Here is a 16,707-nt window from a genome sequence, read left to right on the forward strand (position 1 = left end):
TGGTTCTCACTACAGGTCCAACACTTAATTGGTTCTCAACCTTCAAACTTGTGTTATGTTGACGCCGGTTGTTGCACATTTTTCTTAACAACAAAATTGGGGATTTTTGAAACTATCGAGTTTGAGATGGGTGCTTCTCTTCCTTCCTATGCGGGTTTTTCTTGGGACAATTTGTATTACATCCAACATTTCTCTTGACTTTCCAGTTACTCCTAATTTCAGGCCTGTGCTTTGCTTGTTTATAGCAATGTTCTAATTTATTGATATCATTCTTCAGGGTTTGGGGTTACAACAATTAAATTTTATCTTTGAATTCCATAGCCCCCACTGATGAACCTCTCAATATTGGATTTCTCATCCTTCAGATATGGTACATACGCCAACAATTCCAAAAACTTGGTGACATACTCATCATTGGATAACTGACCCATTTTGAGTTTATAAAATTCTTTTGATTTATTATCATAATAGTGTTCACACAGGTATTGTTCTCTGAAGAGCTTCTCAAACTCCTCCCAGGTCAACTCTTTCTCAGTAATGGCTCTAACATTCTTCAAGTCCTCCCACCATATGTTGTATTTTCCTTTTAAGTTGTATGAGGCAACTCTAGCCTTCATATTCTCAAAATAGTCATGTATTTTGAAAAATTTCTTCATTCCTAGCAACCATGATTTTGCATCCTCTTCTTTATTCATATCCCCATCAAATGTAGGTGGATTTGCCTTCTTAAATTCTTCAGGCATGTGTTATTTTTCTTTTCTTGTTTAGTGATGGTGATGGCGAGAATGGCGATGCATCCAGTAGCTGAACTAGATGGTTTTCTTGAACACTGCACTTGTGTGCTAGTTCCCCCTATTGGAGTACTCAAAGTTTCACCTCCTGTCATAGTGTCCTCACTCCCCTACCTGTGCCTCTTTTTGGACCTGCCACTATCTGCTCTGTTGGTGTTTTCTTTTGTTTCCTGAAGGCTTTTCCAATCTATATGACCTTCCCTCCTCTCATATTGTCTTTTCCTCTGCCGATATGAGAGAATTTATATGATGACTGCTTGATCTCTGCTTGCCTTTCTTTGGCTCTTACCGACCGCTCACTATTGTCCTTAAAGCTTCTCACCTCATCCCTTAGGATTCTCAAGGTGTCCATCCAGTCCGGGGAATGATTTCCTCCCCTCTGGCCAACTAATCACTCTTATTCATTAGCTTTGGCCCCATCAATTCCATCTTGTGACTAATCAAAACTGTACTTATCCATTCTGATCCTTATTATTGTAATTTATTCTGCTTTATGTTGCTTGTGATGTCCTATCAATCACACACATTGTTAGGAATTTCAAAATAATAAATAAAAAAAACCTCAAGGTCATGATTTACCATGGAGATTTTTGCCGTGACAAAACATAAATGTTAGTGTGCCAACACATTTACAAATCATATGCATCGATCCTTCAATCCCTTCATCATGATAATAAAAAAAAACATATTTATGACAATCAAAACAAACAACATATTCATGATTTATGACAATAAAAAAATAGTTGCATGACCATGGTCCTATTCTCAGACAATTTACATTAATGTTGGTTTACTCACAAAACATTGATTAATAGATCAATTTCATTTTTAACACTAGATAGTTAACTAGTCTAAATTATTTTCTCCATTGAACTTTTTAAAATCTAAAGCAGACTGTTTGCCCGATCTTATTCAATCCGTCGATTGGCTGAAATTGATAGTTCATAAAATTCATCAAACATATTAGTGATAGACATGCAACATGTATAAACTAACGACACAATGGAATAGACGAGGTGGTCCTAAGAGGTAGTTTGATTAAACTGCTCATCACTTTAATCGACGACTCAGATCTATTACCAGGGAACTCTCCTAGTTTCAATAAAACACCATGTATGGTTTCGAGGGTGTTTTCCAAAACCACTCGGGACACATGCGCTGTCAACTCTACTAGGTCAACTACTCATCGAATCCATGTCAGCTTCACCAGGTAACTACTCTCATTAGGCTCAAAAGTCTTCGTTAGGGTCCATCAAATATTTGCTGGTGTCCCCACAACCCATCAACCTCACTTTGTCCACCTCAATGTCCACATCAATGGAGGTCGAACTAGGTACAAGACTTTTAAAGCCTTGCACTCTAATATCACTCTATAAAAAACTCAACCCCTCCTTTAACATTGCGGGAATGGGGTACCAAACCACTCTAATACAATCTGAAGAGTACCCGAATGGGGTTTAAATTTTTTTCCTTCTCTTCCCTTTATGATAGCCTTTAACTTGACAACATTTCACAACCCAACAAGATCTAATCTCGAATGAAATTTCAGAATCACTGTGATATTACCACTTGAATGGAATCACAATAGTTCCATCTCATAATCTCGCGTTATCAGGATCCCTGATGTTGGTTTGAAAGAGTCATCAGGGGGAAGACCCTGGGTTTGGGCATAGAAGGCCAACAACAGTCCACTGTAGTATAGGACAACTCTGAAATTTTCACCTTACCCCAAAGGGCAAGGAGTCTCACTCGAGGCGTTCTGCGACCAAAAGGGAGAAGGGTTTAGCATGCAGTCGAGAAAGTGTTAATCAGGTTGCATTCGATCACATGTACGGAAACATTACATATAACGCAGAGATAATAACATACTCGCGATAATCTAAGAACTACTTATTACATGAAATTGATAAGACATTCAAAAATTTGAATATTCATCAGACAGAGGGCACAGATACATCACAAGTCGCAACCGGTCTTAGCCATTCTTTATATTAATCTTAACAACAAACATTACAATATGACTCCAACTTTCGCTACAAACAACTACAGGAAATACTCGACTCAGTTCCACAGGTTTGGTTCAACTTCAGGGACCACGTCTCCTAGGCTCCTGTAACCTTCCCTATGTCTGCCACAACTGGGGATCCTTTCACCTGCTCTCACAACTCTGCAACTCCTCTCCTCAACTTTGCTAAATCAAACCCCCCTTCTTTTCTAGTCTTTTCCTTTTATATCCTTCTCTATTACATGGACTGCCAGTACTTGCTCGACTATTCTCCCCTCGGCTGCTTCTGCACCTTCCCGCCCCCTCGGTTGCCTTTGCCTTCTGTTGCCACCTTGCCACAACTCTTGCGCAACTGCTTGTTCTGCCAAACAATCGTTGTTGCCACCCATCTCCTTCTCATCCTTTGGTCAGCCAAAATTCGTCAAAACCTTTTCAAAATTAAGCAAAGGCCCCAACAGGCCCTGACAACAATTCCTTGACTCGTCCTCGAGTCAAGTCATTTCAACCTTTGTCAGTCTGCTGGTCCTACGGGTGGTGGCTACACTATTACCTGTGTTGGCTCTGCTGTCTGTTGTACTGGTACTTCTTCTACCTCGATCATTGCTTGCGGAGTTGCATTTGTTTCTGTTGCACCTTCTCACCCTTAAGGTTCCCCCATTCCAAACAAAGGCTCCAACTCCATGAGAGAGGCCATGGTCTGCTGCCTGAACATTGTATAATTTTAAATGGTTGTGTCCCACCGTCTGAGAATTGCATCGACAACCTGAGTAAACACTTCAGCTGAGTGCGATGTTAGTTCGGTTGGCCGCTGGCTTTGCAGGTCGCTCCATTATGTAGGTTTTAACCCCGTACAGAAATTACCTGCATACGAATTCTAAAACACATAAAATAAACAATGCGAGAGCATAACACATAAAACACATATACACAAAGATTTTCCCATGGATCCCAAAACTGGGACTACCAGATTGATTTTTTTTCATTATGTTCCTTTCAATGTTACAATACATATTTATACATGTCGAAGCATCCAATACCATGGACTGAAAACCATCACGTCCAAAACCATGGACCAAAAACCATCGCGTCCAAAACCATGGACCAAAAACCATCGCGTCCAAAACCATGTGCGAAAATCATGCTCAAAACCATAGGTAGGTCCGCCCAACCTAACCCCCTGTGACCCCCCCCGCTATGCAATCGGTGCAATGAAGGGGGGGCTTCGCCCCCCCTCTAACCCCCCGGTTAACTACATGGGCTAGCCGTGGAAAGAATATAACACAACCCAACACATTGCTGCCCACTAGAGTCACACACCTCCTTCAGAAGTAACACCTACATTCGATTTGGTGGCTGCAGATCCCTGATTACCGTTTTTGTCTTCGTGGAATCCTCTCAATAATATCAACCTGAGACTGAAAGGTGTCAATTTGATCGTTGATCTACTACAGCTGGGCGTGGTCTGTACAGTCTTCTGTGCTGGCAGACAGGGTCTGTATTTGCTCTCTGAGTGGGTAAACCAAGTGGTTCTTCAGTACCAGACTGCCAAACCAGTCATGAATCTTGTTCATCAGGGCATATTTGTTAGTGAGGGCATCAGATAAAGCTTGTTTCTTTGCTTCTAGTTCCATGACCTTTTCCTCGACCATCCTCGCGTAAATTTCCACTAGATCCGGTAGTGTAGATCTCACCGTCTCCAATTTCCTCTTCATCTAGGTGCGAGTAGGCCGCTTGGATGTGGTCGCACCAGCTGACCAGCATGCAAGTAGCCATGTCTGCCAGTGCTTCGGTATCGGCCTCGATGATGGTTGGCCATAGTGATCTGAACTGTTGTGTGACTTGGTCAACCTAGGATTGCAATCCCGTGTTTTCTTACCGCAGGTAATCACACTCTTTTGTCACTGCCTGCAACTGCCTTGTTTGATGTTCATGTTCCTTGGCTAGGTCCTCATGGATCCTTTCGGCCCTGTCTGTTTCTTGCTGGATAAATGAAAACAATTGTGCCGATGACCAATGCTGGAGCGTATTGGCTTGCATTATGCTAGGTTCTGGGAACTGTTGTTGCAGGGGTAGGCTACTGGTGATGGATTTGTCAGAATGGGAGGTGGGCGAATGGGCTTGCTATGACAGAGGGGTGAATTGTGGAGTGGGTGTAATGATGCTGGAGTTTGGGTGGACTGTGAGCCTTATAGGGAAAGGTGGTAAGTACAGCTCAACCCTTTCCTCCTATAGATTGGCATCTAGTTTTCCCTCTTCTGGTGGGTCTAACCCAAAGATTGGTGATGTAAGTTCCGTTGGTTGCATCCCATTGGTAGGAGTGGTGCCTTCTGTCCGCCTGGCTAACTGAACTTCTTCTTCTGCAGTCATCCTTTGCCGACCAGGCAGAAGGGTCTCGGATATGGTTGCCGAGGTGGAGGTAGTGTGTGGAGACGACTCCCGTGACTAATGTAATGCAGTGTAGATGGTGGTGGGAATATCTTCAATTACGGTGGTTTCGGGGATTGATTGCTTGACCTCTATAGTAAGGTCGACGATTAGAGAAAGTGGAATAACTTTCAGCTTTTTGATAGCCGAGGTGTGGATGATTCGCTTTTTCTTGGGCTTGGGGACCATGGGATGGGAGGGAGCTTGATCTACTCCCATTGGGAGTTTCATGGCTATCGACATCGTTACGATAGGAGAAAACATGGTGGAGCCCTAAAATTGGGTACGGTAATTACTTTCACCTGACTTAAAGCTAGCAATTGTCTGTCTGAGTTCGAACATCTTTTCCTCCATCTGGAGCACCATTGGATGGATTTCCTCCTCAGTTGGCCACTTCCTATTGCTCTCCACCCCTTCTCCCCCTTGCCCCTGTAGAGTGAAAACTCCAAAGAGGTACTTGTGCTTGCCTTCTGTTATCTCATAGGCCACTGCTGGCCATGACCCCACTTCTTTGTGTAGTGCTTCCGCCGTTGGGACAAACCTCTTCGGTCTCATCTTAAACATTTCTGGGTGGACACACGTTTGTCTCAGGTAAGTATGCATGTGGGAGGCACCAAACTAGAGTTCTTCTGAGAATTCATCCAACAGAGCCTTGGCTATCCTCTCTGTTGACCTTATGGTGGCCAGCATTTTCTCATACCAGTCTTTGAAGGCTATTTCATTGATCTCTTTCGTGCTAGGGTCTCCTGATGCCTTCCATGGATCATACTGAAGTGCAATTGGTTGGCCTTCGATGATGGGTACCATTTCCTTCTCCTTCAGTGGCCTCCATTTCCACATCACCAACGACATAAAAAGATATCCAAACACAAACCCTACACCCCTTCTGTACATGTCTTCACATGCTTCAAATAGCTCATTGAAAACAGAGGCTGACCAGTTGAGCACCTCTCCTTGGCAAAAATGTTCTGCAAATGAGATTATGTCCAAGGTGCATTCGTTCTTTGTGAAGTTCCACATTGTTTTTCCTGCAATGATGTAACAGGAAAACCTAATATCATCCTTGTTAATCATATCTATCTTCGCTCCTCTCTCGCCCTATTCAGTCCCATATCTGGCATAAATATTGTCTTCATTCTACTTCTTGCCCCGCTTAGCCCTTGTCTGGAACACTGTGATAACTACATTTCCACACTTGGCCAGTCCTGTGAGCCAACCGATATCTTCCACATAGATGGGGTACTCCTTATCTAGCCACAGTGATCCTCCATGCATCCTGCTCACCAACAACTTGGTACACTACATCGCGGAAAATTGAGTGCCGAACACAGGTAGACTCCTCAAATGGAGTAATGTCGATCTTTGTATTCCCTTAAAGTATTCCCTGACCCTGGAGATCTTGGTGCCATCCTCCTTCTAGAATTCCTCTGTGTAAACTTCTCTTTTCATGGTCGGGAACTGGAAACAGTCTGTGAAGTCGTTGTCTATCAAATTCGCCTTGTCATACTTGCCATACAGATTATTGACCGTTTCAATTCGTGCATCCAAGGTGTCCTATGGGACTGATACTAGTCCTTTCACCATCTCCTTTCTCCTGTGATAAACTATCTGCACTCGAGGTTTCTTACTTCTAATTTATCTCTACACCCGTTCTTCAGAGCAAACCTGTAATTCTTTTGTTGTCTGCAATTGGAATTCTGGAATTCCCTTCATTATTTTGTGACTTAAGTAGTTGGCCCTGACACGAAGTTCCCTGACTAACGAGGCCTTAATAACTAATTACTCCATCAATTTTCCCATGCGTTCTAGCTATACCTTGCCGATGCCAGACGACTTGGACATGACAACAATGATGTGGACTGGAAAGTGCACAGTGGGCTGCATGGAATATTTATTTTTCCATCATGGGTTTATTTATTAACTAACTTTATGTTTAATGGGAAAAGATATTGCGGCTCCTACTTTGACAGTTGGCTACTTAGTTACTTAATTTGGAAATGACTACTGGTACGACAGAAAAGATGGGTATTTGTGTGGTCATAAATGTTGAAAAGGGTGCATGCCTACGTGTACTCTACTGATTAGGATTATGTGTGTGGCCACTGAATCTACTGACTGGGACTACATGTGTATCCAATGACGCTATCCCCCCACTGAATCTACGGACTGGGACTACATGTGTGTCCACTGATGGTACTCCCCCCTTGACTGTAAATGAGTTGTGGTATGCGAAGACTTTGCCGCAACCTTATTATTCTGGTGGTTACCTATCTATATATATATATATATATATATAGATATGGGTTGCGGAAGGGCTTCAGGCATGGGTTGCGGAAGGGCTTCAGGCATGTGCCATTCACCCATCCATGCAGTAAGACTCCCTCTAGTTGCGCAAGCCTTACCTCACCTAAATCTCTGATTTTTGTGACTATAAATGGACCCAACTAGTGCATTTGTAGTTTCCCTGTGAACTTCTGGAACTTGCTGTCATAAAGGAGTACCTGTTCCCCGACTTCAAATGACTTCCTCTTGATATGCCTATCGTGCCAAGATTTTTGCCTTTGTTGCTCCATTGATTGATGGAACTCTGCTAAAACTGGGTTTCGTCAAGTTTCATTAGTTGGTTTAGTCTATCTCGTAAGGCAATGTTTTCTGTCATTCTCGTTGCCTTTGAAATGAACATGCGGGGTAGTATAAATTCTGTTGGTACCACCGCTTTCCTTCCATATACAAGTTGAAATAGATTTTTCTTATGGAGTCTTTTTACTGTCATCCTATATGCCAATAGAGTCACGGGTATTATTTCATCCCATTCATCCCTATTGGCAGATAGGAATTTCGTGAGCCCTTTCTCCAGTATCTTGTTAAATGCTTTTACTGCACCATTGGCTTGTGAGTGGTACGAGCTGGTCTTGTTATGTTGAACCATGAAGGTCTTTAGCAGAGACTCAATGATCTCGTTCAGGAAATGCGTCCCTTGGTCACTTGTGAGGCTCCTCGGGCATCCAAATTTGAAATGATGTTCTAAAATATGAATCTTGCTATTTTTTCTACTGTATAGTCCTTTATGGGTGCCTCTTCTACCCACCTTGTGAGGTATTTTGTTGCTGTTATGATGTATCTTGCTCGTGAATGCTTCGCTAGAGGAGAAATGGGTCCAATGAAGTCTATCGCACATTTATCAAATACTTTCACTGTGTGGACCGAATGTAGAGGAATCTCATCAACTCGCAAAGGCTTCCCGACCCTTTGACAGACATCACATGTCTTGGAAAATTCTTTAGAATCTTTATGGATAGTTGGCCACCATAGACCTGCATGGAGTATCTTTCTTGTGATGGCCTTACCTCCTACATGGCCTCCTATGACCCTTGCATGGCACTCCTGTAACACATCATTCCTTTCATGCCGAAGGACACAACACCTTAGTATTTGATCTAAGCCCATCTTGTAGAGGTGTCTTGTGATCAACTGGTAATCTGCTGCCCTAACTACCAAGCGTCATCTTTGTGTTGCCGTGTATCCTGCTGGGCAGTTACCATTTGTTAAAAATGAGGAGATCTGTTCTAGGTGGTTTGGGTTTGTCTCTATTCTGAAAAAGTCAACATCTGACAATCGATCACCCACCGCTCCTTCATTCTCCCCTGTGTCCAACCATGATAGGTGGTCTGGTCCCATATTAAGTCTGTTGGGCTTTACAACTACCTCAAACGTAAATTCCTGGAACAGTAACAGCCATCGGCATATTCTCTCTTCTAGTACTGGCTTGTTTACTAAATATTTGAGAGCAGAATGGTCTGTAAAGAATTTGAATGGCGCGCCCAATAAATAGTGCCTAAACTTTTGGAGAGAGTAAACCATTGTTAGGGCTTCTCTTTCAGTTGTTGTATAGTTTCTTTCCACAATAGAAAATTTTCTACTAGCATAGTACACTAGATGGTCCATGTTTTTCTCCCCTGGTTGTGCTAAGATCTCACCCGGCACTATCACTGATGCATCGATGTGCACATGGAACATTTTGTTCCAATTAGGATACACTAGTATAGGGGCGCTTACCATTCTTTCCTTTAAGTTATTCAAGGCTATCTGAGAATCTGTAGTCCAAATGAATTCTTTCACTTTCTTCAGTAGTTTTTCCATTGGAGCTGTGATGGATCGTAATTCCTGATGAATCACCTGTAGTAACCCGTATGACCCAGAGTTTCTCTTAGTTGTTTTATGTTGCACGATGGTTCCATGTGGATAATTGCTGCAACTTTTGCAGGGTCTACACATACTCCATCCTTATAGACGATATGGCCTGGTAGATTTCCAAAGGGGACTGCGAAGATACATTTCTTGAGATTTAAAGAAATCTACAATTGTCTACACCTTTCTAACATTATTCTTAATAAGCTGGTGTGTTTTTTCAATACACTGTATACCATCCAATCATCCATGTTAACTTCTAGAAACTTATGAATATAATCTCAGAATGCAGCTATGACGATCCTTGAGAAGACTGCTAATGCATTCTTTAGTCCAAATGGCATCACATTGTATGCATATGACCCCCACTCTATAGTGAATGTTGTTTTCCATTTATCTTCTTCGGCTATTCTGACTTGGTGGTAACCTGAAAACCCATCTGTGAATGAATATGCTTTATTCCCTGCAACATTGTCTAGTACCTCATCACTGAAGGGCATGGGGAACGGGTCATGCACACATGCATTGTTAAGGCTTCTATAGTCGACACATACTATGATTTCGGTTGCATCCTTCTTGTTCTGAATAATTATCGGGCTTATCCACTCAGCTTTGTCCACTGGAAAAATGATTCCTTCTTCCAACATATTGCCAATTTCCTTCTTAACTTTCTCTTTCACCCTTGGGTTCAATCTATATGGCCTGTGTTTTAGTGGCCAGGCATCCAGACTCAAAACAATTTTCATTTCCCCAATGTTTCCTTTTATTCCTTTCAGTTCTGCCACTGAAGCTAGGAATAGGTCATGATATTCTTGTAATAGGTCAAAAATTTCTTTGGTGCCTCGCTGTTATAGACATTTTTGTGCCTTACAGCATGAAGCATGAAATGTCGATAATCTAAGGGATCCAAAGTCCCTAAACATGTTTTTCCTACCCCTAGAGGAACAAGGTCAGCAAACCACAGCACTAAATATCAGTTCTCCACCTGAAAACACTCAAAAACAAGCTAATTCTGGATCATGTCAACTGCTCCACTGAGCATCTGCGCTGAATGTCAACTGCTCCACTCTGTACCTGCGCTGAATGTCAACTGCAAAGAAGGCTACCTACGCTGGGCGAGTTTGGCCAAGTGGCACAGTCATTCCTCAAGGTGTCAATGCCCAGGAAGCTTCCAAAATGACACTTGGATCAGGGAATTCGACTGGTGATGAGTAAGAGGATCTAGATCTCCAAGTGGAAGCAAGAACCTCCAAGTGGACTCAAGAACTGAAGAATAACTGAAGTGGGAGAGGACACTAGTCAGCTCCATGCCAAGCTCAAGCTGACTCATCCTTTCTCCAAAACTCCTATATATATAGCTCTCTCATGAGGTCTAGGGGTGGAATCTTGTGAATGTAAGGAAGTGTTGTTGGTTTGAGCATAGAACTATTGGGTGATTTGCTTGAAGGAGGTGAAGAGGAGATTTCTTTCTGCTGGGAGGTGATGCCGGATTGGGCCTTTTATGGTTGTATCACTTCCTGAACTTTACTTCTTCCATTAATAAAGCATTTGAGGTTCTTCTATATACATGTGTTTCAATGATGTATTGTTGTACTTGTGTATTTGATTTATTCTAATCCTTAAATCAATTATGAATGTATGCTTCTTGTAGTTTCCCTCTCTTGCCATTTTGCAGGATCTTGGTGTAGCTGGGCCAGTGAAAGAGCAAGGAGCTGGGAGCAAGCAGCAAAGAGAGAAGATTCATTAGCGGAAGACAACGGTTAGTGGATCTCTTTCTCCCCTCTCTTACATCTCATAAAGAAGTAATCTCGAATAGCTTTGCTTTGATTTTTGCTGAGGTACTATCACCCTTAGAGTGGGATAGGGTCATTCCGTATTGGATACTTTTCCCAACAACAAATTGGCGACTCCGCTGGGGATCGTATCTTGTTGGTTGTTTGTGTTTTTTGCTATTCATTTCATAAACACAGGGAGTACCGAATCAAACTGCATTTGGATCTTTCAAATGCAAAGTAGAGGGCAGCTACTCTAGCTCAGTTTCTGGGCAAGTTTATGATTTGAAGAGCTGATCCACAAGGACTCTGAACATCTCTTAGTGATAGATTTTCATCCTCCTTTTCATCCCTTAGTGTGTACTTGACTGATAGCTTCTGATTTGGCCAAAAACTGTGAATTTTTGAGCAATCTGTGACCCGGAAACTGAGAAAAACGAAAGTTTGAATCTTTAGTGCAGGCACTGTGAAGGCAGTCTGCATTTCAGCACAGTTCCCGAAGGGGCTACCTGCGCTGAAGGTCAAACTGTCAGTGTACTACCTGCGCTGAACCAGTTTTTCCTAGTGCTACTGGGGTTCCCTCCTGTTTATTGCCCTGTTTTCACCCTTGTTTTTGCAGCCTGTTACCAGTCAATGTACCTATCTGAAACCAACTTTCCTTGCCACTATTCCGCCTCGGTTGTATAAAGAAGCTGTATTTGTTCTTTGTGTATTTCTTATATCATTTACAGTTTCCCATAACGAAAGTGAACTAGTCTTGCTGTGGCCTCTTAGATCTAGACCTGTGATAAGTATCGTTTTGATCTCAAGAGTTAGCTTATTTGCTGTTCATAGCTGATTGAGCTTTTGCTTTCATCACATGGTTTGAATTTATATATTTCTAGTGTCGAAACAAGTAAATCTTAAGGTGTCTTTTGATTTTGGACAAGCTTGTTTGCTTTCACTTGAAATTGAATTCAAAGTTATACAACAGCTTTCTTTTTGTGTCGCACAAACATTAAGAAAGAGAAAAGAAATACCTGCATTGTGCATGTGCATTTTGACAGTTTGCATGTTGATTTAGAGAAAAGTACATTAGTGTGTGCTCTATGATCTGTGTGAAAAGATGTTGTCTTTCTTTTCCCTCAGTAGTTAAGATTTTCAAAGTTGAAAGATTGAAAAGCTTGCTTATCATCTTAGACTGCATTTAGGAGTGTTACCATACATCTCGTGGTGATCCATAAAGGCAAACTGCTAAACAAGATCAACCTTAAAATAAATTGAATTTACATAACAACGCATTGAAACATAACGCAAACACATAGAGGTCTAAGCTAGAGACGTGTTCCGGCGTCGTTAAACGTGATATCTTAGCGTTGAGTGGTTGGGTGATTCCTCCACGGTGAAGCGATAAGTATCAATACGGACTTGTGCTCCCACGTACTGTCGCGTATATATTGGGAGACCCCTATAGGAACAAAGCCTTTATCCATAGGAAACCGTGTCGGCCGCCCTACCGATCGCAATGCAGTGAACACAGCATTCACGAAGATCGACCACTCGTACCGTAAAACGTATTTTGTGGTTTTGCGAAAGGTTTGGCACACCCTCTGCCTAGATCTCCAGAGCAGTTTCTTTTGGCCTTTTTCAAACTCTATAACTGAAAAAGTCCATCCGAGAATTTGTCACTTCGGGCTCGTTAAAACATCAAAGGAGACTAGAGTCATCTTTAGCTTTTTCTCGACTCTTAAAAAGTGAAAAAGCAAGTTGTGTCTAAAGCGTCGTTATAAAATTTATTTTAAACGGAACATAATCACCTCCTATTCCTGTGTTGATCTGTAGGTTGAGAACATGGAACGCCCCAACCAAGGAATTCCACAGGATGGAAATCCTAGTCCTTTCTCCTCTTGGGGAGAAGTTGGTGCGCCCCACATGGCCACATTGTCGCTTCCAGGACTGAAAATTGGCCTGCCTATTTGGCTATTCTCAACCAATGTAGTTCAGAACACCATGGTTCCTGAACAGTCGAGTCAACAGTTAGATGAGTCTAGAGCTGCCCACCAGCCTTCTACTTCCTATAACTCTTCCTCTAATCCTTCATCTTCGCAAGGTAGAGCCGGCAAAAGCCAAGCTCCCATGGAGAAGAAGGAGAAGAAGAAGAGAGAGAAGAAGAAGAAGGAGCCTAAGGCGACTGGGGGCAAGCAAAAGACATCTGACAAAAATCCACACACAGCACAGACCGGGCCTAAATCGCCATGTGTCATATGTAAAGGAGACCACTTCCATAGAGATTGTCCCTGTATTCCCCGGATACTAAGGGACTGGTCCCCTCGTTTGCACAATTCGGGAGCATCAACCTCTGATAGCCATGTTGAATGCTTACCGTCAACCAGCGAAAGTGAAGGTTCAAGACAAAGGGGGGGAGCAAGATCCCCCTGCAGACTGTGTGAAGGCGATCACGCCATCCACCGTTGTCCCTTCTTAGACGAAGCGAAGAGAGTTTTGGAAGATCGCCCGGTTTCACCGTTGAGACTTCCTCCTGGATACAAAAAACTCGTGCCAAGTCCTTCGTTGGTTGAAAATACAGCTGGCCCACTCAAGTGGTCAGCTGAAGCATCAGTCATTGAAAATGAACCTACTGAATCCAGACTAGACGAAAGTCTAAAGGTCGATACGGCAGTTGACCCGGTTCTTCCTTCAGAGGTTTCATCCTCAAATGACACTGTCACTGAAGATTCATCTTCAAATGACACCCTCACTAAAGAGAATAAGGATGACACCATCCAGATTCTTTTCATCAACACAGATTCTGATGAGCATCAGGGCAATGCGCCCATTCATTTATCGCAGGAAGGAACATCGTCAGGGTCATATCCGGCCGTGTATTCGGTCCCACCACCAAGCAACCTGGTTGTGTCCTTTGATTGGAACCAACTAGGCAGACCCCGGTTGGCAGCCAATATACCATTCAGAATCATCGTCCAAAGTTACAGAATGGTAATGGCTGGAACTATCATTGATGAAGGGGCATCTGTGAGTATCCTTTCCTCTATTGCTTGGAAAGCACTGGGTTCCCCGGCGCTTTTGCCTGAGATAAGAAATCTCTCGGGTTTTGATAAAGGAACCAGTCGACCATTAGGGATCCTCCCCAATGTGCCCGTTACATTGAAAGGGAAGACCATTCAAATGAACGTGATGGTCGTTCAAGGACCCTTGGATTATAATCTACTCCTTGGACGAGACTATATATATTGCATGGGAGCTATAGTCTCCTCACTCTTTAGAGTAATGTGTTTTCCACACGAAGGAAGAATGGTCAAGCTCGTAGACCAACTTTCATTTCCGGGATCACGCATCGCAAATAGTCACATACCAACCCTCAATGGTCTATTCACCCAAGAAATGTCTCCACCCCCAGTCCTCCTTCCCGATGAGTGCGAGTGATTCGGAAAGATGGGACTGGAACCCAGGGGGCATGCATCCTGGTCTGCTTTGGGCAGAGGAAACCTTGGGTATAAGGTAGAATTTCCGCGAAAGAATATGACTAGTCCGTACCCCGTCCGTGGAAGGAAGAGGGGTTGTTCTAGAACAGGATTCCTTTGTTAAGGTTACTTGTTTGACAAAGGTCATTCACCATTGTCTACTTCGATAGACAGTGCCAAGGAAATGTTTTCGTTTGATGGTGTTAACAAAACAATTTTTGGGTAACCAGAAAGAGGCAAGCCTCACCCTTTAAAACAAATGTTTTATCGGATAAGTAGGGGTAGCCTTGAAATTATACCTTACACCTGGGGGCATGCAACCTTTTGGAGTGCAAGCAAGGGACGACTATTTATTTTTTAAATTTTTAAGTCCTCCCTTTAAACCTGTAGGTCTAACCCTTTAAACTCGTAGGATTAGCCGTTTCCAAACTTGCATAAAGAAAGGAGCGGAGCATAGCTTCGTGAGATAAAGCTCCATAAAAAATAGCTATCTCACAGGAGACATTCTTATCTTATGACTGGTATATCGAGCAGTTTTACCGCGGAATTTATGCTCGTTAAAAAATAGAAAAGCGAGATCCGAGCAGTTTTAGCACATAGTTCATGCTCGTTAAAAAATAAACATAAGATTGAGCAGTGTTTTGGCGCATTCAAGCTCTTTAAAAAATGAACCCAGTACCGGTAAATAACCATTGTGATCGTAAATTTATTAGCCATAAAAAGCCTTGGTCGTGTTTGCACCTGCCACCTCCATTCCATTTGGCCGATCGTTCACCCCCATATGATTGTTTACCCATTTTGAGGAACAGCTGCGAAGAGTGATTTCACCTAGCCATCCTTGTGACACTGCCGTGATTGGAGAATTCCAACCTGTACCTGGAATCTGCTGCTATCCCTGTTTATCACTCGTTCCTCAAAAGACGAGTCTTCTTTGAGCTCTTTTCTCCTGACTTGTAAAATATGAAAAGTTTGCCGAGTTTTGGCCTTCCAGCTCGTTAAAAGGACCGGAAGAGCTATCCCTCCTCTAGATTTTAATCTTTTTGGACCTGAGGGATTATTACACAAAAAGGTCGAGCGCTTGTTTTATTCGGCTCGTTAAAATTATTGAAAACTCATCCCTTCTGTATTGTTTTATACTTTTTCGGACTTAAGGGATTAGATGACGAAAAAGGAATTTTGGAGTTAACTTTCTGTACCTTTTCAGACTATCTAAAAATGAAAAGGACCGAGTTTTCCTTGTCGTTACACTCGTTAAAATGATTAAATAGCGACAAACTTGTCTTTAGACGAGAACGAGTTTCCCTGTCGCTAGGCTCGTTAAAACATAGCGATGGGCTTGCCCGAAGGGCAGGTTATAGAACAAGCATATGTTATCCTCCTCAAGCTTGACAAAAATAAAGAGGTACTGGTCAGAAATGACTGGGGAAAAATTGGGAGAACCTCAAAGCTTTAATGGTAGCAAGTCGCTCTTGAACATGACACTTTTCCTCCGTATCACATCGGGTTGGGTTGTTTCATTCACCGGTCTCATCACCATGGTCTTCGCCAAACCATCCACATTTGGGGTAATGCTACCGATCCATCGCATCAGTGTCGTTATATGTTCAAGAGATGTTATTCAGAAAGAGTCAACCGTGTCCCATCCACTGCCATACTTTATCCTTCATCCACCCATGATCGCCACCCTGAATCATATTTCACAGATTGTTTTCACCTCCACTAAAATCATTAGCTCCGTTCTATGTCACTGATGTGGGATTCATTAAGGCCCTCCTTTGACGGATCGCTTCTTGTCGACTTCAGCTCATTATCCAAGAAGTTGATCTAGGAACACCCCCCCCAATACTTTGAAGCTTGCATGCCTCAATGGCAAGTTTCTCACTTCCGGCGACAGGTATACATCAATGACCTTCGACCAGAAGATTTTGCGTGGTGTTCGACGCCAAGTCCTTTATTCACACCACGTAAATTGTACTGCAGTACCTTGAGGGTCATTATCATTACCGGTGATTCCTCTCGCGCTTGTTAACGGTTTACATTATTGACCGGTAATCAAGCGATGTCTT

At 42.7% G+C, this 16,707-nt stretch overlaps 1 protein-coding gene across 1 annotated transcript; it reads right to left on the reverse strand.

Annotated features, from left to right (window-relative positions):
• Positions 1–302: 302 nt before the first annotated feature.
• On the reverse strand, positions 303–743 carry LOC149219753 (uncharacterized). The gene has a single exon (XM_089386908.1). The coding sequence runs from the start codon at positions 741–743 to the stop codon at positions 303–305; it is 441 nt and encodes a 146-aa protein (XP_089243034.1).
• Positions 744–16,707: the final 15,964 nt, after the last annotated feature.

The sequence above is a fragment of the Pinus tabuliformis genome, chromosome Q (assembly GCF_031772625.1).
Source record: "Pinus tabuliformis cultivar Carrire ecotype Pingquan chromosome Q, CPIR1, whole genome shotgun sequence".
Taxonomy (NCBI): domain Eukaryota; kingdom Viridiplantae; phylum Streptophyta; class Pinopsida; order Pinales; family Pinaceae; genus Pinus; species Pinus tabuliformis.

Excerpts from the sequence above, each read along its gene's own strand:
- LOC149219753 (XM_089386908.1), bottom strand. The coding sequence starts at position 743 with ATGCCTGAAGAATTTAAGAAGGCAAATCCACCTACATTTGATGGGGAT.